The 27,187-nt window shown below is 48.6% G+C and overlaps 1 protein-coding gene and 1 long non-coding RNA gene across 12 annotated transcripts in view; one reads left to right on the plus strand and one right to left on the minus strand.

Moving 5' to 3' along the window:
* LOC125698091 (uncharacterized) overlaps positions 1-6,394 on the minus strand; it is a 23,411-nt gene extending 17,017 nt beyond the window's left edge. For 3 of the 8 annotated variants that reach the window (XR_007379070.1, XR_007379072.1, XR_007379073.1), the window contains exons 1-4: positions 4,313-4,426; positions 3,585-3,692; positions 2,383-2,723; positions 1,495-1,713 (exon numbers count right to left, since the gene is read on the minus strand). This is a non-coding gene — a long non-coding RNA (uncharacterized LOC125698091). Of the gene's footprint in view, positions 1-1,494; positions 1,714-2,382; positions 2,724-3,584; positions 3,693-3,956; positions 4,144-4,312; positions 4,427-5,816 lie in introns of those variants that run through there. The other 5 variants (XR_007379076.1, XR_007379074.1, XR_007379071.1 and 2 more) reach the window with 5 other exon arrangements.
* ANP32A (acidic nuclear phosphoprotein 32 family member A) lies at positions 4,693-22,931 on the plus strand. Of its 4 annotated transcripts, none has more exons than XM_048955986.1 (8): positions 4,693-4,882; positions 17,675-17,824; positions 17,966-18,088; positions 19,456-19,654; positions 19,871-19,957; positions 21,497-21,594; positions 22,494-22,554; positions 22,754-22,931. In XM_048955986.1, exons 1-8 carry the CDS (start codon positions 4,829-4,831, stop codon positions 22,813-22,815), a joined length of 834 nt encoding a protein of 277 aa, XP_048811943.1. In that variant the 5' UTR covers positions 4,693-4,828; the 3' UTR covers positions 22,816-22,931. The 4 variants fall into 4 exon arrangements, with proteins under 4 accessions (XP_048811943.1, XP_048811944.1, XP_048811942.1 ...); XM_048955985.1 differs by having other exon boundaries at positions 4,695-4,882; positions 19,859-19,957; XM_048955988.1 differs by lacking the exon at positions 4,693-4,882 and adding an exon at positions 5,236-5,478 and having other exon boundaries at positions 19,859-19,957.
* Positions 22,932-27,187: the final 4,256 nt, after the last annotated feature.

The raw sequence follows: 27,187 nt of genomic DNA on the forward strand, positions 1-27,187 counted from the left end.
TGGTTTTAAAAAACAGTGCCAAAGTTATGGAAGGAGGCAGGCTGAAGGGTAAGTGTTGATCAGGCTATCGCTGCAAACAGCAAAAATGGGTGACTTTTGATTTCTTTCCTCATTTTGCTAAACATGATGAATTCCCAGGCTCTGCTGGTATGCCAGATCCTGTGCAAATAAAGGGGAGATAACGCTGTACGCTGAGCAATTGGGGAACAAAACTAGTTTTGAGACATACCAGAAGTATTCATCTCTTCTCAGTTGGGCACCTTAAAACAACTACTTCCCTTTAAGTACATCACTTTACTTTTCTTTTTTAGTTCTTTTCTCCTACTTGAAACAGGGTTTGAAGACAGAATGTTGTGATACAAATGTGCAGCACCTGCAAATGGTAAGTGCAGAAATCACCACCAATCACTCATGTGCCAGGAGTTACACAGTCACAGATGTCAGCACTGAGAGATACTTTGTTTTAATATAATTCTCCCTTGAGTTAGGCAAGCTAAAAAAGGCAAATAGGAGACAAAAACCCTTCTAGGTCTAAGCTTCACTCAGCTTGCACCTCACTAACCACTATGAGGAGAGATTTAACTAACTGGACGAGCAACAGAAGGCACAAAACCAACACCCAAGCCTCTTACCAACACCCTGAGGTCTTCATTTGCTTTTTCTATCTACAGCACTCCCATACTGAGGGTCTCAAAGCATAAATCTGTGTTGTCAAAACACACAGATTGTTTTCCAAAGCTTGTTTTCGCCCCTGTTTTTCCTCAGAACTCCTGGATACCAGTGATCAATGTTGTTCTCATTTCCTGCTCGTGACCAACCTTCACTGGAAGGATGGAGAAGTGAGGGCAGGAAGAGGGACAATTCACAAACAGAATTTTCTCTTTCCAGTTTCTGTATTTACATGCACAGAAATGACTGAGGAAGATGTTACACAAAACATGAAGGAACGCATTGTACAGATGCAGCAGGGACAAGCCAGATACCAGCAGGTCCACAAAGAAGTATTATAAGACAGAAAACAATCGGCAGCTCATTTCAGCAAACGCTCAACTACTCAGTAAGTTTACAGACATGGGAAATCCTCCTGCTGCCTCTCATATAAAACTTATGCTGAAGTAAAGCTGTAGCACTTCACATTAAAAAGAGAAAAGGGGGAGAGATGTGCACAGCAAAATAAGAATTTGGGATGAAATCACCTAATTGCAGTCACGCTAAATAGCTTTTCAATGTTAGATCAGAAAATACCTAAAAGATGATCATAAAGAAGCTTGTAAAAATGTAACTCAGTAAAGCCTTAGCATCTTCCACAGTGAGTGCCTTTAGCATTCCAGATTTGGGCCAGAGATCCTGACACACAATCAGCTTCTACGTGCAAACCTGTACTTAGAATTTGTTGGTCTCATAATTAACAACAGATGACTTTCGGCACTGAAGGAACTGGATACATATGTGAACCACATTCAAAATCAAACATGAACTGCACTGATTACTCACAACATCAACTTCTCTGTACTCAAACGTAAAAAGCCAGAAGGTACAGACAAGAACAGGGTATCTTCATCTTCCAGCAGGACACTGACCACGGCTCCCCACGACCACTTCCCACCATGGTGAGCTGAGCTCAGCCCAGCACTGCTGCCCAGCTCCGTAGGGACTCTGACAAGACAGGATTCCATAGGTTTGTCAGCACACAGCATTTCCAATCAGTGACATCTACAACAGAGAGAGGCAACTGTTTCCTTCATTGAAAGGCACAATAATTCCCCCATTAAGACTTAGCATTCCCACACCAAGACGTAACAGATTTTTTCCTCTATTACCAAAACAGCAAACCTGAGTCTTTATGGCACAATCATATCAATTTCTAAGCTAATTAATTTTTCTCATGCCCTAAATCTAACATTCAAACCAGTGACCGGGCATTGTTTGTTTTTAAGAAAAGCTGCACTCTGCACAGTTACTCAAAATGCATGCACTGTTTCGAGAGGACACTTCAATATCTGATCCCCAAAGTATTTCCATGCATTTTTAGTTCTCCCAACTATTTTAAGTCTTCTAAAATCCTTGCAACACAAGCAGCACATGCTTGCATGGGGCAGAGAGAAAGAATCAACATTTAAACTTTTCCTTTTGGCTCTGAACTTTGAATAAATTTCTCCCTGTGTTTTGGAGGGGAGCAGTTTATAATTTTAAAGAACACATTCTTATTTTCCAAAAAATGCAAAAGAATTAAAAAAAAAAAAATCTCTAGATCCTCAGAAACTTATTTTTTCCCATGGTGATAATTGACAGCTATTGTTCCAATCAGAAAGGTCAGCACGGTGGACCAGCAGTACAGGAGCATAACAGCAAAGGGAGCAGCGCAGATGGAAAGGTGCTCACCCATCTCTGAGGATCTAGGCTCACAAGACAGACTCCGTAAGGGAGGGATCCCCAACCACAGATCCTGGCCCAGTGGCAGTCAGTCCTTAAATGAGGCCTAAGAGAGGTGCAGCCAGGCTCCACCCCTTCCTGTCTCACAGTTGAATTGCCTTCACCAGTTCTCCAGGGCTGACCAGTCCTTTCCCCAGCTGCTCAATCGGTGCTTCAGGCCAGGACTCAATGGTTATCACACACCTATAGATGCTCTGCTTTTCCAAGATCTTCACCTGTGCCATTAAACCACATTCCAGACTGAGACCTCCTTGGTGAAACTTCAACCTAGGGATCACCTTTGTTCACGCCTGTAAAGAAGAATTTAAAACAGAAGTAAAATAAAATTCACCATAAGCCAGAAGTTTGAAAACTGCCAAGTTTACATCCTAAAACACTGCTTAGTAACTTTTAGCACACTGAAACCAATGTTATCAAACTAAATAAAACAACTCATCCATGCTGCAGAGAAAGCAGAAATCCAATGTCTCTAACAGCTAAACTATGGAGAGACTTGTACTGTAGAATCACAGAATGGCCTTGGTTGCAAAGGAGCACAGTGCTCATCCAGTTTCAACCCCCTGCTGTATGCAGGGTCACCAACCAGCAGCCCAGGCTGCCCAGAGCCACATCCAGCCTGGTCTTAAATACCTCTGGGGATGGGGCATCCACAGCCTCCTTGGGCAACCTGTTCCAGTGCCTCACCACCCTGTGTGAAAAACTTCCTCCAAATATCCAACCTAAACCTCCCCTGTCTCAGTTATGTCATAGAACTGAGCTCAGGTTAGAAGGAACCTTAAAGATCACCCATTTCCAACCCCTGGTGACCCCACCAGATCAGGCTGCCCAGGGCCCCATTCAGCACAGCCCTGAGCACTGCAGGGATGGGGCACCCACAGCTCTCTGCTCAGCATGCACCAGCCTGACCTCACCGTCATCTGAAAGAAGAATTGCTTCCCAACAACTAACTTAAGTCTCCCCTCTTTAAGTTTAAAGACATTTCTCCTTACTCCATCACTATCACGCAGTTTAAATAGTTATACCCCCTCCTGCTTATGAGCTCCCTTCAAGCATTGCAGGGCTGCAATAAGATCGCCCTACAGCCTTTATCACAAAAACATTCACCTGCTGCAAATAAGGAGAGCTGTGGAATTAAGATTATTGCTTTTTACCTTACACTGGATCCAGCTCCATCTCTGGCAGCTCACTCAGTCCCACAGAATTCACACTGAGCTGCACCCACTGCAGCTCCTCCAAACGACGCGGGTAAGATAAATACCCTACAAATGAAAATATTACGGTAACAGGCTGGCAGTAATTCTCACCTTTTGATGACAAACACCAAACTGCTCTCACGGCCTTCTCACTGCCTCCTGAGCACACAGGGAGCCCCGCCAAGGGCCTCGTGCTGCTCTTCTCTGCGTGCTGCCGGCCTCCAGCACGGCAGGGCCAGGCCGGACCCAACACAGCCATAGAACCGTGCCAGGACATTTCCGACACCTCGTTTCAGCAGCCCGCCCGGCCAAAGATACGAGAGAACGCACTTCTTATTGGCAACGCGAGCCCTCGGCCGCACGGAGCCGGGCTTCGCGCGACCCTTCCGTTCACCGCACCGTTAGCAGCTCGGCAGCGCCTTTACACAGAGGAAGCCGCCCGGCCTGGGCCTTCACAGCACCGCCACCGCCTCCTCAACCGGACATCACCTCAGCACCGCACCGCACCGAGCGCACCGAGCCCCCCCAGCCCCCCCCCCAGCGGCACCTCCTCCTCCCCTCACAGGGCGCCCCCTCCCCCGCCGGCTCCGCCCCGCCCCGCGCTCTTCCCGCCCATTCCCCCCCCCACCCGCCGTCGGCCCGCGCGCCATTCCCCTCAGCCGCCCCTCTGCCGCCCCGCTCCGCACCTTTCCCTCCCTCCTGGCTGCGCGCCCCTTCCCCGGGCGGCTCCGGCTGTAAGCGCCGCTCCCCGCCCCTCGGCGCCTCCCCCAGGATCCGGCAGAGCGGCGGGGGGAGAGCGGTGAGGGGGGGAGCACGGCGCGCCCCAGCCCCACCGCGGAGCCGCGCCGCTCCTTCCCCATCAGCCACCAGCACGGAATGATCCTCCGCTCCCAGCCGGGCTGTCCCCCTGGCCGGCTGTGCCGCTCCCCTATTGGCTCCCACCGCGCCTCGCTCCCTCCTATTGGCTGCAGCCAAGCAGCGAGGCGAGGCGATTGGCTGGATCGGCCGTCCATCAATCCGGAGCCCCCACCTCCGCAGTTATCAGGTTAGTGTTCGCCGCGGCGCTGGGGCTCGGGATTCCGAGCGGCGCTGGTTGAGCCCTCAAAGTCCCTCATTACCGCGCGGGCTGAGGGGGGGTCTGCGGCGGTGTCACCACACGGAGCGGAGCCGGGGACAGCGAGCGCCTCCCGCCAGCCGCGGCCATGGACATGAAGAAAAGGATCCACTTAGAGCTGCGGAACAGGACGCCCTCAGATGTAAGCAAAAAAAAAAAAAAAAAAAAAAAAAAAAAGCAAAAAAAAAAAAAAAAAAAAAAAAAAAAAGGCAGCTCATCTATCTATATTTTTTTTATTATTTTTTTTTAAAGGGGGAGGGGGGGTGGAGGGGGTCGCCTTCAAAGCTCCGTGCCCGAGGGCCGCGGGCCGGGCGCTGCCTCCTGCGTGGGGCGGGAGTGGGGGGGTTGGGGAGGTGGGGGTCCTCACCTCGCACCTCGCACCTGGGGGGCGATCCCGGAGCGGGGCCGGGGGGGGGAACGGCCGGGTCGTGGCGCCGAGGGGGGGAGGGCGAGTTGTGCCGGGGGGGTCCGGAGCGCGGCGGGTGTGTGCGCGGCGGGCGGGCGCGGAGGCTGGGGAGCCATATTTGTAACTTTGTGGTGCTCATGAACGCGCCCTTTCTCTCTCCTCCTCTCTCCCTGCCGATGCTGAGCGGGGGAAAGGGGAAAAGGGTTGTGGGGAGCGCTCGCGTGGCGGTGGGGGAGCGGGGAATGAAGGAAGGAAGCGGTAATAAAAACAACGATTGCGAGGAAGAGAATGCGCTCCGCACCTCTCCATCCCCGCACGCACAGAAGGGCCGGGTGCGTGTGTGTGTGTGCGTGTTTTCCTCTTTTTTAGCATTATTTTTAACCCCCGTCCCCGCACCTCGGGGCCGCGGTTCGGCCTCTCCCCGAGCAAAGCGGCCGAGAAACTTTGTCAGGACGAAAATGGTCGGCGCCCGGGGGGTGCCCCGAGGCGGGCGGCCCCCAGCCCGAGCCCCGCTCCGAAGGTGGCGGCGGCGACGGCGGGTTTCGAACCCGCGGCCCCGAGCGCTGCGCCCCCCGCCTCTCGCTGCGGCCGCGGAGGCTGAGGGCGGCGGTGGGGTCCGCGCCGAGGGCGGGGGGGGAGAGGGGGGGGAGCGCGGCTGAATGGAACGTACCTCTCGGGGAGGAGGGCGGAGGCGGATGGATGGATGGAAGCTGCTCTTTAAACTTTAAAAAGTCCTGGGCCGGGAGGAGGAGGGCACGCGACGCGGCCATCCCGCGGGGCTCGTTGCGTCCCCTGCGCGGGGGCACAAAGCAGGCGGATTGCCGAACCGCTCCCGGGGCCGTCTCCAGGCGCGGGCAGCGCAAGTAGGACGCGGCGCCATGTTTTTTTTTTTTCCCCTCCCGAGCTCTGAGGGAGGAGGAGGAGGAGGAGGAGGAAGCAGGGCGGTCGGGCCCTCCCCGCCGCTCCGCGCTCCTCTCCGCGCCGGGCGGGGGTTCCCCTCAGCCGGGGCCGCCTCGGAGCCCTCGAGCCGCTCGGCGGTGGCGGTTGTTGGGGGGTGAGCTGTGCGGGGGTCTGGGCGCGCCATAGCGGAGCGCGGCCCTCCCCTCCCCTCAGGAGGCGCGGCGGGGGCGGCCGGGGCGCGGAGGGGCTCCTCCATGACGGACCGCCGCCGTCTGCCATTTTGTCGCCGCTGTCGCCGGGCGGGTGGAGGTTCCTGGCGGCGAGACGCGACGGCGGGACGAGCGGAGGGTAAAGCGCGGCCTGCTCCTCTCCCACACCCTTTCCCTTCCGGATTCACCTTTTTACAGCGCTTTTTTTTCCCCTCTGGGGAGTGTCGGGGGGGGGGGGGGGGATGCGCTTTGCGTAGCGCCCGGCGCGGCTTTGTTGTTTTTATTGTTACCGTCGTTATCTTGGAAGTATTTTTTGTCTTTACTTTGGTTTTGTGGGTTTTTTTTTTTCGCGTTTATTTGTTTTAGTTTTTGTGTCTCTACCGCTTGTGCTGCTGGAGGCTCAGATTCAGCGTTCTGTGTGGACTCAGCCTTGATCCCGAGCGTGCTGGGTGCAAGCTGGGCTCTCCCCATCACCATATCTGGTTCAGGTCCTGCTCTGACTTAACGGAAGTTCACAGAGCCCACGTTGAGTGCTGGTTCAGTGCCCTGAGAGCCCCAGTTTGGTGCTGGTTCAGTGCCCCGAGAGCCCCGCTTTGGTGCTGGTTCATTGCATAGAGAATCCCAACTCGCCGCCGTGTTGTTCCCCTTCCGCAGCTCAGCAATCTGCGCTGTTGTGAAATAATGCCTGTTTAACCTGACATGTCTTTTTTTTTTTTTTTTTTTTAAACCTCTTAACCTTTAATTCTATCGCCGTGTTCCTCTTCCCGAGGTAACAAATGGGATCACGATCCGTCCTATAGGCAAACAGTTGCGCCTGCATACAAAGGGGAGCTGCCCTTTGAGAGTGCTGCTCTGTTTACAGTCACTCCTGCAGAACCATTGATCACAGATGCTTCCACGTGCTCTTGTGCTGTGGGGAGTTAAGGGTGCAGTTTGAACTCCGTTTCTGTAAAGTCCCTGTTAGAAGAAAATGCAGCTAAATCCAGCCAGTACTCCAGAGAAGACGTTTGAAGCTGAGTTTTAGTGTAAATATAATGCCAGGTGTCATTGATTCATGGATTTTAGTAAGATGTGGGGCATGAACAAGATGGTTCTGGACGTTGTGTTAATCTCTGCTCTGATAGGCAGGCGGTGTTTCTTGCATGGTCCGTGATGGATCGTTGTTTTCAAAGCTTTAAATGTAGCGTAGATAAATCTTGGTGGGAACAAGGGCACAAATGGAAGCGCGTTCACTTTTTCTTGGAGCCGTTACTGTATGTGTGCTGAAGTTTGCAGTGCCTCTCACATTTGATTTATTCTGTTCTCAGAGCTTGCAGAATCGAAACGTTCTGTAAATCAAGCTTTGATAAGGGAATGTTGATAAGGTGTTTGAGCTCAGAAAGCCCCTGTTACGGTTTTATGCTTTGGGCTAATACAGTTGTGTCAAATACTATGTAATACTGTACAGCTAGCTACTTCAGTTGCTCAGTTACATAACCCTGCAAGGTTACATGTTAGCCAATGAAAGGTGATATAATGTCTCAAAAGTGGATTCTATAGTAGCTATTTCTTCCTCAGACTGCTGCTGTTCTGCATGAAGTCAGCGTTGGTGAGCAGTCTGGGGTTACAGTGCCTGAAATTCGGTGGGTGTTGTGTTTGTGTGTGTTGGTGGGAAATCCATTTGTGGTGCCTGAAACTTGTTTTTCCTTGTCGTACTGCTGGAGCTGAGCTCTCACATCTGCCTTGCAGGTATTTCCTCTTTTTTTTTAACCCATTATGTGAACGTTTGCTCAGGGCAGTGCACATGCTGTGGCCTTTGACACTTTGCTGATCTTATCATTACCATCTTCTATTATATTATGTAAAAGTGCCTGCTATAAATCGGTGAGATCCAACCATTTTATGTGGGTTTTCTTCAGGCCATCAGCCCGTGGTGGTGTAACTTGTGGCAGCACGGGGAGCTGGGTGCCTTGGTGGGTGTTGTTGCTCATTCCTGTTGTCTGTAACCCAGCTCAGCTGTTCACACGGGCTGTGCAAGGAGGTCGGTGTGAAGGGGGATTTCTCAGCCACGGGGCACAGAGGCAGCATTTAGAAGTTATGCACAAAACTCATCTTTGGTGGCCTGGTGCTACCCACACCAGTTCACTTAGTCTGAGGATTTAGTGCTGCTTTTGAGAGCTTTATCAGCACAGATTTATGACAGTCATAAAGCACTGCCTGCAACGTTGGGTATTTCTTACAGTTTCTCTAACTTTCTCTTTCACTTTAAAACTTATTTGAATTGTGATTTCCCTCTAGTTTACTGTAGGTTTTAACATTGAAGGGAATTACAGTGCGAGTGTCTATGTGAAGCATTCTCTTGTATGAGGAATAGAAATAAGAGAGCTCTCTTAAGCTAGTTAGTTGGTGTGATACTCACAATAACATCCCTTCAAAGACCTGCATTTGAAAAAGTTCTGGTATTGGAATTTGGTAAGTGGGTCAGGATACACACGTTTACTCATCCCCTGCTGAATAGCATACAAATGGAACAGGGATGTGCTGCAGGTTAGCAGCAGTGGGACAAGCTGGTCGCACTGTAGCGTGCGGTGCTGTGCAACCAGCATGTAGAAACTCTGCTGAACGTACAGCTTAGCATGGATTTTTGCAGTCTTGAATCACTTAACCACTTATGTAGCTGACAGCAGGGTGTAAATGTAACAAAGAAGTAGCTGGGGGGTTTTTGCCAGCTTCCTGGGTTTGTATAATAGCTGCTTTTCAAGGCTCTGAATTTTTAGATGCAAACCTCTGAAGTCTGGGTGGACGGACGGGTGTTCGTCTTGGAGGAGCTGCAGCCCACAGACATCAGGCTTGCAGGATGGGTGTGATGAGTGTGAGCTGTCCTCACTGAAATGTAGGCTACCTTCTCAGCTGATGACTGGCAAATCCTCTTAACCTGGACCAAGTTTAAGCATGTGAGAGGAACTATGAATATAAAATTAAAAATTAAAATTAAAAACAACAGCAACAACAACAACAAAGCAACCACCTGACGGTATGTAAACCTGATGGGAAGTTTCTTAGCATCAATCTCCTGGGGTGTAGGTGCTGTGGCTGAGTTCAGTGTGTGACTATTTTGTCTGTCCTTGCAGCAAAATTTGTGCATTATATATCAAAGGAGTGAATCAGTGATGCGTTTTTAAATGTTCATTCAAATGGTGATAAATGCAGGCCAGAAGGCTGGCGTTGAGTGCTTCTTCCCATTTTGTTCCTTCTGTGGAGTGCTCTTTCCTCCACACCATCCTTCTGACCTGAGGATACGGGTGTTGTTCACTTGGAGAGGCCTGAAAAGAACTGAACCTGCAGAATCTGAGTAGGTGCTCTGTGCTGAATGCTTCCGAGTGAAGTAAGGGTAGAGCAGGGCTGGTGCCCTAAAGAGCCAGGGATGGCAGCGTGGTGTGCTGGGCTGCACTCAGCAGCCTTCATAGGCTGGCAGCTCACCTGGATGGGCCCAGCAGGGCTCTGTGACTACTGCAGGTCTCAGAGGGGAGCAGTTGTTTGTTGTGCTCAGTGTGATGGATGCCCCCCAGCTATTTGTATGACACCACTGCACTGTGCGTACGATTTTTTTGGTCTCTGTGCTTGCACTGCCACCCTTCAGACAAAATAGCTGGTACAGCAGAGCTTGTGGGTTTATCACTGTGTTGCTCAAATCAGTCGTGGAGTCCCTGCGTACGTAAGGGTAACGTTTTGAAATAAAGAGAGTCCTCAGTGTTTGCCTCCATATCGCTGTGCAAGTTGTGTTCTCTAGGGGAGTTCTTGTCTGTCCATCGGCTTGGTCAGTTGAACACTTCCCCTCTAAAGCCATAAAAATGCTGGGAGCAGCTTATCTTCTGTAGATGTGATTTGCTGATGCGCTCTGTAGCAGCTGACATCTTCAGAGGCTGCTTTCTGTATAAACTGTGCAGCTCTTGAAATTAGTATTAATTTAAATACGGCGTTTCTTTTTTATGCACGTCACTTTGTTGCTGAGGGCAGTTTGATGCAGCTGAGCAAAGTGAAGTGGTTCGGCTAAATACTTTCCACTTCTAACTGCAGAGTTTTTAAATGAAAGTTGTGATGTGATCTACTGTTGGGTTGTTTTATTTAACAGTAGCTGGCAGTGACTGAAGAGCGCCTTGGATGTGCTGTCAGGCATGGTGGCTCTCCAACAGGGAAGCTGGGACATGGAGCTCCCCATGAAGTCACCTGCCCCAGCCAGGAGCAGGGCAGAGTGCTTGGCCAATGAAAAAGGAGAAGAAATCAGTGTGAATTTTAGCAGGTGTTTAACACGAAGATTGAGCAATTTAATCACTTACAGGTTTGAAGCAGTCACTGTCTAAATAAATATTTGGATTCTTTAAGAGTTTTGCTGCTAATGCTAGAAACGAAAATGAAAACTAGTTCTGTGCTTTTGAATGAAGGAGCTTTCTGTGTCCCCAGAGCGTGTTCTCAATTTATTAATTAGTGTGCTGCTTATGCATATGGCTGCATTGACCTTGTAAGTGTTTGAAGTATCTTCATGTGACCCGCGGGGTTTCTTGCTGGGGTGCTGTTTCTTGAGAAAGGCAGCAGTAGGTTGTTGTTTGTTTTTTTTTCCTGGAGGTTTTTGATTCTGGAGATGCTTCTTAATTAGATACAAAGGTGTAGTCAGGATCATTAAGACTCTTAACCCTTCTCCTGCCCACGTATTTCACTTGCTCCGTTAGCTTTCTCTCAGCTGCAGTGTGAGGGGGCACGAAGTTGGCTGGAGCCAAATGTGTTGCTCTCGGGTCCTGTAACTGTGGTGTGTGAAACGTCAGAGGGTAGAAGAGGTAAAGATCTCAGAGCTACGCAGGCAGTCTCAGACCGCCTCAGAAGAGAGAGCAGTTTCAATAACACAAGTTATTGAAATGTTTTCTTATCTCTCTTCTGCTCCTTCCCTGTTCCCAAGGTAGCGGTGATGCAGTCCTGGCACACTGAGTTTCTGAAAAAGAAATGCAGAAGATGAATTCAAACATGAAAGTTTGGGGTTGTGTCATTAGGAGGAAGCCTAGATGAATTTCAGAGCCTGGCAGTAGTTTCACATGACCTTGTTGCAAGACTTTGGAGTTCCAGCTCAGCTGAACACAGAATGGGCAGAACTAGCAGAAGTGGAACAGGTTGCCATTGGACCAGCCTGCACTGGATGCTGTTTGCTCACCGCCTGCAAACTGCGTTGTTTCAGAAGGGCCAGCAGGAGAGTGTTGGTGGAAGGGCCAGCTGTGTTAGGATTTGGAGAGTGTTTTGTGGGGAACTCTGCAAGCTTCAGCCTCAACTGCTCTGCAGCTCTGATGCACACCAAGCGTTTGGCAAGGCAGAGCCCTGCTCAGGTACCTGCTGTCCATAACCATACCTGGTGCTCACAGTGACAAGGGCCACGCATTAATTGCATCCCATCTCTTCCCAGCTGTCGCTCACTGCCTCTGGTGACATGATTCTCGAGTGCTCTGCCTGCTGCATGTCCTGCTGTATCTCGGGGCAGAGATTTGTGTTCTGTGGCCCTTTTTTTTTTTGAGCTGTATTTCTCCTTGTTCCAAGCTTTGCAGATTTCTGTCCAACGCAGAGCCTGTGCAAGGTAAATGGTAGTTGGCTAACTAACTTTCATTGTTTAAGACAATTCAAGCAAGTAAAAACCTATTCATTTATTGCATCTCAGCTGCTCATAGTGAAACCTTGAGGAGATGCATCAAAATCCAACGTCAAAAGTTGTTCTGGTGAGGAAAAAACAGCTTTGCTACTGTCACCTGCAGCTGGTGCCTGTGAGCTCTGTTCTGGCTGTCTTTCTATGTGTGTAAATTGGCGGGCAGGTTGGAGGCTGCTGACACTGTTGGAGTTTTTCCTTCCCTGTTAAATTGGTGGTAGAAAAACAAAAAAGTACACAGTCAGTCACATCCTGCTGTCCATCCCTCCTCTGCATCACTGTATGTGGGCAGCACACCCAGGGCATGTGGTCATCCAGTGAGCCTGGGATAGCTGAGCAGCTCTGTAAGTGTCTTAACTGGCACACAGCAGTCCTGATTTGAGCCAGAAACTGTTCTGTGTTCTTCCATCAGGAGGTGAACTCTGCGCAGACAGGCTTTGCTGTTTGGTTGTGTCGTGGGATACTTTAAGGTGGCTGAAGCTCTGTTGTGTACACGAGTGGCAAATGGCATGTGGTGCTATCTTTATTTAAAAAGGTATTTGTTAAAAGTGAGTTCTTTGCACGGGGTGTGTTGTGGTGACCATCTTGGAGAAGTTGAGTCCTGTCAATGATCATTGAGAGCAACTTCATTCCCACAAGGCACAGAGTAGGCTGTTTTGTTCGAGCATTTGTTGACCTAGTGACGTTCTGGGTAGCATCTGAAACAGAGATTTTTGCAGCATTGAAGTCCTTCCAAAGTAACTTCGAGGGAACCTTGTAAAAATTATTTGTGAAAAGCATCATACCAGCCTCGTGCAGCTAAAACAACGCGCTCTGTGGGGACTTGTGCAAGATCTTGAGCCTGGTTGGATGCGTTCTGCCCCCAGCACGTGAGAACATCCTGACTGCAGAGGGCTGGTGGCTCTGCAGCTTTGGGGCACAAACTGAGTGGAATGGAAACCCGAAGAGATCAATTTCTGCTGGAGGATCGCCAGCTCTACATGGGTACGGATCCAGGAACTGGAAGGAACTCAGTCTTTGTCGGATTGGTTACGACAGACAGCAAAGGTCTCTCGTTATCTTTTCCGTGGACAGATGCAGGGCTTTGCACAGACTGAGCATGCTTCTGAGAGCAGAAAGTCCTGGAGACACGAACCCAAGTGCCTTGAAGAAATGTCTGCACGACTGGGAGAGAATAAAACGCTGCTTTCACAAGTGATTTGTGCGTGGCTTCCACCTACCACAACTGGCTTCCCTTGGTTTCCCCTCCCTACTTTTGACTCTCTGCCTTGTTCCAGATGAAGTTTCCATTGGGCTAATAGGTGTGAAGGACTTATCTCAGTGTTCCCCTGGCATTTGGCTGGGAACAGAGCAAGACAGAGTTAACACCCTCATCTTTTCCTGTTTCTGGGGGGTTAAGATGCCACACGCTGAGCTACCCCTATCCTAGGGGCATCACATACAGCAAACCTTCAAAAGCATCTGATCCATTGTGCTGAAAATGAGATGTTACAGTCTTAGCAGTTCTGCTTGTGAAGCCACAGAATGGCACTTGTACTTGTAAATTTGCCTTTTATCTTTTAAAAATTGCATTCACAGCTGTGTCCTTCTGTGCATTGTTAAGCCTTCAGTCACAGACCTGGAGTCAGGAGCTTAGTCCCACTTCTGGGTCTCCCTGCCCAGGGACTGTAGAGAAAGTCTCTACTTCAGAAAGCCTTTTTTACATGCTCCTGTGGAGATGCAGATTAAGGGCTAAGGTGATTCCTTGTGGTGCACAGTAGCTGTCTGTAGCTATATTCCCTTGATTGTGCATTTAGAGTATGGTCACAGAACAGGAGTGAGCGAGCTGGGGATCTTCTTGCTAGTGCTGCCATGAAATTCAGTCATGGCTCACACGTGACTGCCTGTACTTGGCCTAGGAATAGGTTAGAGTCCTGCAGTACACGTGGCTACATTAAGAACACCATACAGCTGGGCATACAGCTTAATGTGGTAACCATACTAGGAAAGAGATAAGAGTCCTTGGTTATCAATTAGGCAGTAGTACAGGGTGTGATGTCATGAAAGTCCTGAAGAGATACAGAGCATGCAGTAATCTGCAGCCAGCAGCACAGCATGTGTTAACAGCAGCATGATGTCATCTTCTGAAAGCCTCTGAGACCCTGGCAAACAGAAACTGGCATGGCCTCAGGGGAAGAGGTCCAAGGCACACTGGCTCAGGATTTGTTGAAGAAGCTGCAATCTGCTTACGTGCACACGTGTGAAAACATAGGGGTGGACCAGCAAACCACAGCACTGCAGTGGCAGTGCACAGGGCAGCAGGATCACCTGCCTGAGCAGCTGGCATCCATTGGACAGAGCGAGGAGGTGCAGGGCTGAACGTGAGCTGAACAAGAAGGCAGGCTCCTGGCTGGCCAAGGAGCTCTGGGCAGATGAAGCTGTGGAACATCCCTACCCAAGCAGGCGAAGGTGCTGTTGAAGACGTGGTTGTTTGCTACAGGACCTAACGTGGCTACCTGCATGTTAGGTTTTCTGCTAGGCACTCATCTGTAGGTGCCTTCTTAGCTGTTTAGGTAAGTATCACAGTGTCATCTGCAGTCGTTGGTTGCCTATGGCATGTTGCTCTTCTGCTGTTTCTTGCTATATGGCAGTACTCTGGGGAGAGAGGGAATGGCGAGCAGAGGTCTGTCTTGTGTTAGCACTGCCTCGGTTGGTCCTCACTCCAGTTCGTTTGAGCAGCTTCACGTTGTGATGTGTGCAGTAGTAAGGTTGACCAAGTTGGGTCTTCCTGTCTTTGCAGCTAAACACAAGCTAGCTCAGGGCACTTATTACACTTATTACCTTCTGTCTCTCCAAACAGGTTCATGCTATTGCCCTTAGTTCCAACTGTTCATCTACATGCATGCTATTAAGCAGACTGCAATGTGACAGCCAGATTGGTTCAGACCAGTTGAAGCCTACTCATCTGGCTCGGGCTTATAGCAAGACTCAGGAAGGGTGCTTCCATCATCAAGGGCTGATTCTGTGTTTTGGTGACACAGTGTGAGGAAAGAGACAGGTAACATTACAGTCTTGCTGCGCACTGTCAGGTGTTCATGGGAAGTCAGGTAGATGTTTGGAGAGCAGCTCGGAGTGGAATTTCCATTTCAGATTTTGAAGACTTCTGAAAACAAATAGGTGTGTAATCCCCTCGTGGCAGCGAGCTGTTCTGTGTGGAATGCAGCTCTCCTAAGGTCACCTTTTGCTTCTCTCCACAGCAAGGAGAAGAGTGTTGCAATTCTGAATCAAAACCAAAGTTTTCTGAAGGACAGGGAACATCAGTCTTGCTGTAGAAGGTGCAGACTGAGAGTAGAATCCAGTTGGCCACCATACTAGAATGGTCGCCAGTTCTATGCCACCATATTGAAGAGTTTTTCTTTTACACACATGGCTATTTCCCACTCCCCTTCCAATCTCTCTACACTGGAGGAAGCTTTGCCCTGTTCCCCATTTGCTGTTTCTCCATCCTGCCCTTGGGTGGGATGGAAGGGGTGTTCCTCCTTTACGAGGCGAGGACAAATGATGCTTTTCCCTGTTGGGGCTCAGTGCTGCTTCACTTCACGCTTTGGTGTGCGTAGCTTAGAGCTGTGGCTGACACCGAGTGCAGAGCTGTGCTGGCTGCAGGCTGTGAGCATTACTGCTCATGCACTCCCTCCTGCTTTGCTTCATCTTTCTCCTTGTGCTCTCACCAGCTTCCTCTTCTGGCCTTTTGCAAAGAGAATAACACCAAAAGGACCCTGCATGGGCAGCAGCCTCAAAGGGGGAGGGAGGATTGCTGCTCTTGTGCATGGGTGGGCACTGACCCGCAAAGATAGCAGGGCAGGCGAAGGGCTGTGCAGGCTGCTGAGCAAGGGCACGGGCAGATAGGCGCGGGGTGCAGCTGCTGGGGTTGGGCTGGAGCCTTTTGCTTCACTTTTCTCTTTTTTTGCTTTTGTTTTTTAAACTTTTTGGCGGGAGCTCTGTGTGCCTATGGAGCAGATGGCTGGGGCAACTGAGCGTGTGTGTGCCTGGAAGGGTCTTGCTGCAGGACCCCGATAGTTACATACGGTTACAGGAACGAGATATGCATATGTGCCTTTAAAACCGCTTTCCTGCTGTCTGTATGTTAAAGAAAGTGTTTGTTTGTTTTTAATCTTTGGTGGAATGGATGTATGGGGAATCTGGAGCATTTGACTTGTTTTTCAGTTTCTTCTAGCCAGCCTGAAGTTCTGCTGGAAGAGCTTTATGTAGTCATTCCCTATCATCATTCTTCTAGGAAAATTGTGGAGTCTTGGGAAACGTATTTCCTGTCTAACTCTGGTCCTCCTACTCAATGAATCACTTGTAATCTCGTGTTGCTTTGGGCTGACTTCCCTATTGACTTCAGTGCCTGGGATTTAATTAGAAATCTCGGGATGTTATTTGGAACTACAAAACTACATAGGATTCTTCTCTGTGCAGCAGGGCCACAGTAATTCAAAAAAGGAAACATTTGCATGTTAACTGTCCTCGGTGTGACCTGAATAGTTGCTTCATGCTTCCAAATACCCCCTTTTTGCAAACTTCCCTTTATCCCATCCTGCTAGCAAACAGCAGCACCCTGTCTTTTACAGACCTCTAAACAAGCCGCAGAGCTGGAGGCCTCTGGCTGCCTGGTGCAGAGAGGTGTGCTGTTCTGCTGTTCCAGGTGTTTGTATGTGGGGACCAAATAACCCCCAGAAATTCTTCGTTGGTGTGAAAATGTCTGAGTGTTCTCCCAGTGGTTGGGACCTTCCTGCGGAGTCACAGAGAGCCCAGAAAAGCCCATTTGCTGCTAATGGTCTCGAGTCCAGTAAGGCTGCCCTGGCCCTAGGGTGAAAAACATCAGCCTTGCTCAGGGCGGGGCATCGCTCAGCTTCTCAAGTGCATGAACGCTGCTGTTCAGTGTCCCTTGGAGATAACACCTGCAAGGAGAGTGGGCATCAGTTTTTCAGACAAAAGCAAACACAGCCGCCCCTTCCCAGGCAGTGCTGTGCTGCTCAGCACTGTGGTTCATTATCTCCACCCCTCCCACTGAGCTGCTCCCTGCGTGGGGCAGGCGAGATAAGAGGCCAAGAGGCTGCAGCAGCAGCAGTGCTCACCAAACGTCCCCTTCCAGCATCACCTGCAGCACTCCTTGCCATTCCCCAGCATCTAGGTGCCAACATGGGGCACATCTCCCCCTACAGCAGCCCGAGGGAGCAGGGATGCAGGTGGGCTCTGCCTGCCTGGTACAGGATTGCCAGAGCCCACGTTTGGGTTTTCAGAACAGACACTGATCTCTCCGTGCTTCTTCAGTCACCCCTACATGTAGAAAGAAGCTGTTTTAATAAGCGAGGGCACGATGTTGTAGCACACTGTGTATTACAGTGTCAGGGTGGTAGGTTCATTTAATTTATTTATTTATTTATTTATTTAAACAATGATTATTGCTTACATTTGCAAAAAACAGCTCTAACAACCAAATCTTTCAAGCCAGGATTAATGTTTTTGGACTGGTTTTGCTTTTTACAGAACAATACAGAGGTGAGCGGTTGAAGCAAAGCTAAATATCTGTGTTTGTGAAACTCTGCTTAACTGGCATGCTAACAAAATTAGGGATCAGGCACAGAAAATAGCCTTTTGCATACCTGCCAACTTGCCATGGAATAAGTTTCATTTTTTGCGCTGTCCTTTGCTTGTGAGTGAACTCTTTATCCTCCATACAGAGCTGCTCATGTGCATTTTGCATTGCTCTCTTTCCAGGTTAAGGAACTTGTTCTTGACAACTGTAGGTCATACGAAGGCAAAATTGAAGGCCTCACAGATGAGTTCGAAGAGCTGGAATTCTTGAGTACAATCAACGTAGGCTTAACCTCAGTTGCAAACTTACCAAAGTTAAACAAACTTAAGAAGGTAAGTGTATCCTTTCTCCTCCTCTTTGTAATACGCTGAATGTAAAATGGTTGTCTGCATAAAAATGTGATTTATGACTGACCAAGCTGCTTTGTGATGCGTGTTTGCACTAGAAACTGAAGGTGTTTTTGTGCCTTTTAGCTCGAGCTAAGTGACAACAGAGTCTCGGGAGGACTGGAAGTGTTGGCAGAAAAGTGTCCAAACCTCACGCATCTAAATCTAAGTGGCAACAAAATAAAAGATCTTGGTACAATAGAACCTCTGGTAAGTCGGTGGATAGAGCAAAACCAAAACTAATTTTGTGAAGAGAAGGGGCAAAGCGCTGGCTCGGCAGGGACGACGCTCAGGGTTTTGACATTCTACACCCGCTTTCAATTGAATGCCTTCAGCCCCTGTGCTCGTCCCCGCAGCCTGGCGGCCCTTGCTGCCGGACGCCTGCAGAGCTCCGAGCGGCCGGAGCCGGGCGTCCCCGCGGGGAGCGTGAGCCGCTGCTCCCCCCTAGCGGCCAGCGCTCCGCCCGGAGCACCCGGGGCTGTCCGGGCTTTGGGCGGTGTGGGACAGAGGGACAGCCCCGCGGGGGTGGGGTCACCTATGGGCTGCCTTGAGAAGCAGAGCAGTGCTGCGCCGTGATGATCGAGAGGAGGCAGTGAGCAAGAGGCAGCTTCCAGCTGAATTTCCAGCTCCTTCCTCCTGGTTTCCATCGTTGTGTGTTGCTCGCTGCTGATGTATGCTCCTTATTTCAGTGCTGAGTTCAGGTTTATCAGGTTGCTGTTCCCAAAACCATTCAACTGTTGATTCTAACAGTGCTTTTTAAACCAAAAATTAGGAAATAGTACCGTGTGCCCTTTATTGTCCAGAAATGAAGGCTTTCAACTCATGCCCACTTCCCAAATACTTGCTCCTAAATGTCTTGAAGAGCATCTTTGAAATGAGCCCTTGGCTCTCCTTCCCTCCAGCGGGAGGGGAAAGCAGAGCACTAAACTCATATAACAAACAGATGAGGGAGGATTATAACTACTCCTGGTTTCAGACTCGTTTTCTTGTCACCATTGCTGTACATGCTAAACTCTGGAAGAGAGATATTTCATAAGGCTTGATACAAATCCTTAACTGCTCTGCTTGCACTTTTATTGTTAGTACTTTGAAGTGCTGCTGGCGATGCAGACCTCTTATCCAAAACAAAAAAAAAATTCCCTTTTGGATTTCTGAGTCCTTTTCTCATTCTTCCAAAATTAAAGACATTGTCATCAAAATGTTTAAAATCTCTTCTAGTAAAATTCTTGTGTCTGAAGAATGGTTTGTTTCCTTTTCCATTGTAAGCAGTAGTCCTAGGATAACTCCCTGCTCTGCTAGTTATTCTTAACTTGGTCCCTCACAACACATGTGATTTTTGTACCATTACCTCTTTCCAAATCTCAGTCTTCCACTTGCAAGGTGCTTAACTTAAGAGAGGTCAGCAGCACTCCCAGGCACTGCAGATTTCTCTTCTGCCCCAGTTTCATAGGCAGAGGCTGAAATGACCCCTTTTGTCCCGAGAAGCTCTTGAACACATTAACCAGCTCTTGTTAAAGTGTCTGTCCTGTAGAGTTTTACTGCAGCACCGAACTTCAGAGACTTTTCTTTCCTTGCAGAAAAAGTTAGAAAACCTGAAGAGTTTAGATCTTTTCAATTGCGAGGTAACCAACTTGAATGATTATAGAGAAAACGTATTCAAGCTCCTCCCACAACTCACATACCTCGATGGCTACGATCGGGATGACAAAGAAGCACCAGACTCTGATGCAGAGGGCTACGTGGAGGGCTTGGACGACGAGGAGGAAGATGAAGATGGTATGTGAATTGTGCTTCTTAGTGTGTGTAAGTTAAAAGAGCAATATGCTGCTAGTACGTATTGCTTCCAGCTCTGACTTGTTGGCAAGAGAAGGGTGTTCTCAGCAGCTTCTTCCTGACTGATGTAAAGGAGAAGTACCTCAGTGTCCTGAAGGAAAGAGGGGGAAAGGAGGTGGTCAGGGCCTGAAAGAACAACTTTCTCAGTCTTATCTCTAGTGAAAGATCGGGATGACAAAGAAGCACCGGACTCTGACGCAGAGGGCTACGTGGAGGGCTTGGACGACGAGGAGGAAGATGAAGATGGTATGTGAATTGTGCTGCTGGGTGTACCTGAGCTGGAAGGTTGATGTGCTGTGTGGTATGTTTTGCTTCCAGCTCTGGCTTATTGGCAAGAGAAAGGTGTTCTCAGCAACTCCTAGCTGAGTGATGTAAAAGAGAAGTGCTTCAGTCCTAGCAAGGGGAATGGAGATGGGCAGGGCCTGAGAGCTTTTTTCTCAAGCTTATTTCAGCTGAAAGATGGGGAGTGAAAGGCTCCAGACTAAAGGGGTCAGAAGGAAGAAGACAGGCAGTAAGGACACCAGAACAGTTAAGGGAACAGTAACCATCAGGGGATGAGTATGTAGGGGAGAAACATAAGAAAAGATGAGATGCACACCCTTCAGTTTTCCAGGAACCATCAGGGAAGTGTGTGTGGTTGCATAGACCCTGACAGAGAAGGGCAGAGCAGGAAACCAGAGTGGGTCTAGAAAAGAGTAGCTGAGTCAAGGGATCAAGTAGAGAAGCTAAAGCATTGCTGGGGGGAGGTTATAGCTTGTCTTTGAGGATGAACAGATCTGATTGGGATCAGGAAAAGAGTGGAGAACGTATGTACTGAAGCTTGCCTGGGGCAATCTCTGTGAAAGGCACTAATGAAGCAGCAAGCAACTTTTTAATAATAGGAAAATGAACTGTGGGTTCCAGTGTGCTGTAGGTGCCGTTCTGCCTCCCTAGCAGACTGCACTCAGAGGCATCAGTGTGCTGGTTGGATGAGTATCAGGCTGACTTTGGGGAATTTGCTAGACTCTTCAAACCCAGCTGCACAGCAAAAGCAGAATAGCTGGACTTGCACTTTTCCCTTGAGTGCTGAATGTGAGCCCTGGTGAAAGGGGTGAGAGCTGCAGCAATGCCAGGCAGACTGGTGCATTCATCCAGCAGCACAAAGGTTCAGCATGGACAGGTTCTCTTCATCAGAGCACAAGTCTGAGCCTGTGCTGAAATGCATGAGAAAGCTCCCAAAACGCCATTCCTGCAGCATGAGAAACATTCTTGGCTTGTTGCTTGGGCCGGTTGCATTTAAGTACTTTCCTCTTGAAAACAAATTGCAAATTCTTATGGTGGATTGTGACCCCCTTTGTATTGCTGCATGAAGGCAAGGTGCTTCCCCTAGGGAGCGTTCCCACTGCACTGTTGGCTTGTAAAAAGTTCTATCCCATTCCCGTTGGAAAAAGATGGACGCTTGCAGTTGAAAAGCTGCAAAGCTGCACAAGCTCTAAAACGCATTTCAGTAGTGGGAACTGGAGCAGCTGAACCAGTCCTGAGGCTGCTGTGACTTGCTGTCAAGCATCCTGCAGCCCTGGAGCAGCTCCATCCGTGGAGACAGCTGCCCCACTACCCTGTTGCCTGGCTAAAGAGGAGCAGAACTGTGCCTGTCCCTGCCCAGCAGCAAGAGGGCTTTTGATTCTGTATTGCATGTAAGCAGTGCTTTGTTTGCTCCTTGTGTCAATTAGAGATCCTGTATCTTAAGGCAGTGTTGAAAAAATAAGTTCTAAATGTCTGAGTAATTAATCTTGTTTAACTATATAGAAGAGGAGTATGATGATGATGCTCAGGTAGTAGAAGATGAAGAGGATGAGGAGGAAGAAGAGGAAGGAGAAGAGGAGGACGTAAGCGGAGAGGAAGAGGTGAGGATTTATGCAGCTAATAATGGTATGAAGTGAACATTCCGTAACTGGGAACAGCTGGGCACACAATGGACGGAAGGCTGCAGGCCTTTTCCATAAAGCAATTGCATGTTTTCTGTTTGCACCTGAGAAGCATCACAGCGAGGGTGTCTTTGAGGACTGCCTGTCTGTGAGCCAGCTGCCATCTAGTGACCACTGACATGAAGTCATTCTGGTTTTGCTGATGTCAAAAGTACTATCAGAAATGTCTGCAGACGTAGCATATGGGCCTCTGAGTGGCTGGGTCTACAGGCAGGAGTGGGACATGAGTTATTGGCCTTGTGACCTTAGTCTGAGGTTCTTCTCTGTATGTGTGCCTTGTGATTCTTTGGGATGCTTGAATTCTTAGCATCGTCCTGCTGCTGTGTGTGGGGTATGACATGCTGGCCACGTTCTGCTGAGGCTTCACTGTTAACAGAACCACTGGGAAGGGGGCTGAAATTTGTCTGTGGGAGGTTAGCCACTCAGAATCTGAGGTGTCTGTCCATGTTGTAACTCCTTACCCACCCAATGTGTGCCTTCTCCTGCTGAGCAATCATAAGGAGCAGTCATCAAGTTTTACTGAACTCAGGGCATCATAACAACATTTGCAGCTACTTATCATCTGAAGTATGGAACCACTTACTTGCTGAAGAGTTGAAGCTAGAAGTGGTGCTGTGATTTTCTGCACTGAAACTTGGGCCAGAGTCCAGTTATGCTGCAGAAAAAAACTTCCAACAACTGCACTTATATAAGCGTGTGGGAAGTGTCTGCCTTTTGTTTGGTTTCTAAGATGCTTCAAGGACTTTCTAAACTTCACCAAATTGTGAAAGATTCTGAGCTGAAACCAACTTTCTTACCTATTGTTGTTGTTTCTCCAGGAGGACGAGGAAGGCTATAATGATGGTGACGTAGATGATGATGAAGATGAAGAAGAACCCGGTATGGCAGTAATCCACTTTTTCCTTGAGATTAAAGAAAAGAGATAGATAGATGGATAAGCTTTCTAAAAAGCAGGCTTGTGTTTCCATTCCTGCTCCTTTGGCCACTTGGCAGCAGAGCAGAACTCACTGAACTTGCCCAGCATCTCAGCCACTTGTGGAAGCTCTCATGTCACTCAAGTTGTGTTTTGTTTTTTCAGATGAAGAACGGGGACAGAAGAGGAAACGAGAACCCGAAGACGAAGGAGATGAAGATGACTAAACTGAATAACCTATTTTGAAAATTTCCTATTGTGATTTGACTGTTTTTACCCTGTATTTCCCCTCCCCACACCCCCAACCTTTTTTCTTTTGTTTTTCTTTTATTTTTTTTTTTTTCCTCCTGATTGTAATGTTGCTGTGGGAATAAGAGGGAGAAGCAGACCGGGTGGGCAAGGGAATAAAATACTATTTTTACTGCCACTCCTCCTCCTATTCATTTAATATATATATTTTTTCTTTTTGTCCCTCTTTTAATCCCTGTAACTGCAATAGTAAGTATAAACCAAGTGGTAATTTGTTTCTTATTATCGGAGTGGATAGTTTGACATCCCTAAAGAAAAAGAGTTTTAAAATCAGTGGATGTACCCCAAATACACATGCTTTGTTCTGAGACAGCTGGATATCCTCGGTTGCTGAAGTTTTCCACCTCTGCCAGTCACAGAATGCATTGTAAGCGTTTCTGGGGGTGCTCCTAATCTAGGCAAAGCACCCCTCTGCAGCAACAGGTGTGAGAATGGCATATGGATCAAGTGATTTCTTTGTTGCCTGTCGGTGAATGACTGCCATTTTCAGCCATTGCTTTCCCTGCTTTTTGTAGGTACCTTTTCTTTCGCTGTCTGTAAATAGTGACCAAATGTTTCGGGGGGGTTTTTTGGGGTGTTCCTTTGGATCTGGTTTGTGGGGTGAATTTGCAGTCCCCTCCCTCCCCCTGCGTGTTGTGTTCTTCTTTCCTTTCTGTTCTTTGGTTGTTTTGTTTGGTTGTTTATGGCTAGGGTACAGCCAATACACTGAAAATGGCAGGCATTTAAGTATATATATATAAATATATATAAAAAGTGTTCCTAATTCCTGAGTTACTAGTGAAATGACTTTGACAATTGTAATAAAAAAAAATGTTTCAACCCTTTTAAATAAGGTGTGTACTATTTTGGTCTGTAATATATAACACCTAGTCAATTTTAAGTGATGAGAAACTACTTCCACTTGTGCTATATACTTGGAAAATTTTTACAAACCTAAATACAGGAGGCAGTACAGCATGTAGGGTAGAAAGTTTCTTTTCATACACTCAAGCACGAGATACTAATACGAAATTGTATTTTCTTACCTAGTGGAAGTCAGTAAAATGACTGAAAATACCTAGTGAATGTACAGTTTTACTTTCATATCCCTCTTTAAAATAGCTTTAGAAGTGACTTGTATTTCCTAGTCAATATTTCATCTGTATAAATACATTTGCAACAGTTTTTTTTTTGTTTTTGTTTTTTTTTTCCCCAGAAGAGCCAAACTTTGAGTTTTATGTCTGTTTGTCATTGATGAATTTCAATAAATCTTTTTATACAATTTTTTTTTCTCTGTGGCTTATTTGAGTCAAATGTGCCACTGGGAATGAACTGCACGCCTTTTCCACAAGGCACTCAGTAAGTTATTCTGGTAGACGCCCTGATGTTTTTAGTAGCTGGATGATATGTTTTGCTCTACAGAACTGTTAGCCACGGTTGGGTGAAACCAAGGGAGAGGTTCTGACTCTGCTGTAAATAATAGCATGCCGTTTTTCTTTCAGAACAAGCCGGGTTTTTTCAGTGAGCAACGTGATCAGCGCAGCCCGGCGCGTTCGTTCCTGCTGTCTGTTTAATCCCACCCCTGTTTATCCGGGCCCAGAAGAAAGAACTCTTGGTTCCCTTCATCCCAGTGAGGCTCTGTGTGAGCCCCAGGTCAGTGTGTCTGGGGCCTGAGGAGCATCCCTGGCTCTCACCCACAGCCAGCCTCCTGTTCCTCTCAGCCAGTCCTCAGCAAAGCCTCTGCATTTCCCTCTTTCAAAGAGTTGTTGGCAGAGCAGGCTGTGTTTTTTGAGCACTTGAGCGTGTCTGCGTGCCGTGCGAGAGGAGAGCGAGGAGCTGCAGAGCATCGTATGCTCATCCTTCATCGGGTCTCTTTGAACAAATCTTGCTGTAACAGGCAGGCTGCTGCTGGTGGTGGTGGGTTGGGGTTTTGTTTGTGGGCTTTTTTTTGGCTGTTTGTTTTTGAGAAGCAGGCAAACTGTTGCTCCCACCCCAGCCGGGGTCTGCTGCTGCAAAGCAAAAGCCACAGCCTGGCCAGGCAGGGTCATAGTCCTGCAAAGCAAACAGCAGCAACCAGCAGCAAAGACAAACTGAAGAGCTCACAAGCTCCAACCCAAACAGAGCCTTTGTGTCATTGAACCAGCTTCAAATTCAAAGGTTCCAGGTGAGCTTTGTACTGGCAAGCTCAGCCTCTGAGCGTTTTTCTGAAGGTGGAAATTTTCACTCAAGCTATTCAAAGCATTCAGCAGCAGCTGGACCTGACCCTTCCTCCAGAATGAGCCAGAGACTTGGAAATGAGCACGCTGCTTCCCTGTGCCCCTTTGCATGCAGGAGATGCAGCAGCACGGCTTCACGTGGCAGTGCTGGAGTGACATTTGTTTTAACCTTTGTCACCCATGGGCTCTAGCGAGCCACCGCTGCCTTGCAAAGCAGCTCTCACTTTCATCTGGGAAACGTGCAGACACCACTAAGCTCTTCCCTTTCATAAGCAGTGACTGACCCAGGTGTCAATTAAGTGACACTTCTCTTTGTACTGCTGATTATCTCAAAGCTTACTTTGAAATTAATGAGGTTTCCCAAAGAGAGGTGCAGCAGTGAGCCTGCTGCTAATGCAGGGCCACTGTTTACTGCCTGCTTGCTGCAGCAGAGCCCTGTGCATGGTCTAGCACTGCTGATACACTGACTGCAGGTAGGAAGCAGGATTTTGGTTGCACCTTTGTACTGGGAAGGGGGTGCTGCAAGGCTTTGCTGCCGCCACTGAGGGCAAAACGGAGCTTTGCTTAATGTGGCTGATTTCCTCATTATTTCTCTAAGCGTGGCATTGACGTGCTGCATGCCAAGGGTTTGTTTCCCAAGTAGCTAGAGGTACCAACTTGCAGCCTCCTCATGGGGAAAAAAAACTGCCCAGAGCCTGGCATTTGGTGACAGATCAGCAGGAAAGCCCAAGAAAAAGTAAAAATAAATAACAGACGGCTCCAGCTCATTCAAATGCCTGTTTTCCTCAGCTTGGCCATTCCCACTTTCTCCTCTGAGTGTTTGAGCTGGAGAATGGCACCGTGCTCCTTTTCTGCTATCAGTTGTTTGTTGACGCTGCTGCTTTCACTCCTCCTTCCCAGAGCCAACAAAAACCCAGTGGAGAATTTCTGGCTTTAAACATCTTCTGTTTGGAGTTTCTGTTTTTCTGTTACAATTGGAAGCTGCACCAGTGCAAAATGTGCACGGAGAATGGAAGCATCGGCAGAGGGAGAACCAGCCAGGCTCTTGGAACATCCCTCCTGTGAGAAAACCACCTTTTACTTCTAACACCTTCCTGGAGCACCTTTGCTACAATTGTAATTCTGCTGCGATGCAGTCTGAGCTCAGTGCTGCCGGGCAATATTGCAGGGGATGGAATGTTCCCATGCTGAGCCCTGGCTGTGTTTGAAAGCCTCCTCACAGGGGGTCTTGCTTTGGGTCAGAAAGCAGCAGTGCATCATTTTAAAAATGTGGGTTGTTTTGTTTTTTCTTCTTTTTAGCTATGAGAAATCTGAGCTCCCAAGGGCAGCCCTGAGCCTCGGGGTGGTGGGGAAGGCAGGGCCAGCAGCACCCTCAGCTCATTGATGGGAAACTCCACTGATTTAACTGACAGGCAAAAACACAGGGGCTCTTCTTTTCTTAAATTGCTCAATTTTTGCTTTCAGAAAGCAGTTCTTACGTTGTCTGCACGTTAAAGGGGCTTGAACACAGGAGATCTTTTCCAGCAAGCACTCGCTCTGAAGATGCTGGAACCAATAATGTGAAGGATGGGAAGCACCACACGGCCAAGCCAAGCATTTGCCTCCGACAGAGCACAACCTCCAGGAAGCAGAAAGTAGGTCAGGGCGATAAGGCTGAGCACGGATGGGGAAAGCAGAGCAGGAAGGAAACATCCCTGGCTAGGGCTGCGCTGGGAAAGGGCCGGCTGCTGCTGCTGGCGGCTGAGTTCTGAATCCTTTCTCCTTCTAACCCACTGTCCCTGAAGCTGTGCCATCAGCAGCACGAATGAAGGGCGAGCCTTCTGCTTGGATGTGTGTGGGGAGAGCCTGGAAAATCCTGCAGCTAAATGAGGTGTTTCAGAATTGCTGAGGTTGCAAAAGGTCCTGGAGGTGCTGTGCATCCCAGGATGCAAGGGAAGCATCTTTAGGCTTTAAGCAAATTGTAACGCTTACAAGAGAAATGGAAAAAATAACTGGGAGCTTTATGTCATGGGTCTTATTTAGACCCTGGTAAAACACTGCAGACCGCCCAGAAGTGCTGAAACACCCCCCAGCCCCAAAAGCAGAGCAGGGCAGG

Source organism: Lagopus muta, chromosome 10, assembly GCF_023343835.1.
Source record: "Lagopus muta isolate bLagMut1 chromosome 10, bLagMut1 primary, whole genome shotgun sequence".
Classification (NCBI taxonomy): domain Eukaryota; kingdom Metazoa; phylum Chordata; class Aves; order Galliformes; family Phasianidae; genus Lagopus; species Lagopus muta.

Coding starts and splice junctions, on each gene's coding strand:
- ANP32A (XM_048955988.1), top strand. CDS start 5,284: ATGAACGCGCCCTTTCTCTCTCCTCCTCTCTCCCTGCCGATGCTGAGC. Junction 21,595..22,493: donor ACGTAAGCGGAGAGGAAGAG/GTGAGGATTTAT, acceptor TTGTTTCTCCAG/GAGGACGAGGAAGGCTATAA. Junction 22,555..22,753: donor TGAAGATGAAGAAGAACCCG/GTATGGCAGTAA, acceptor TTGTTTTTTCAG/ATGAAGAACGGGGACAGAAG.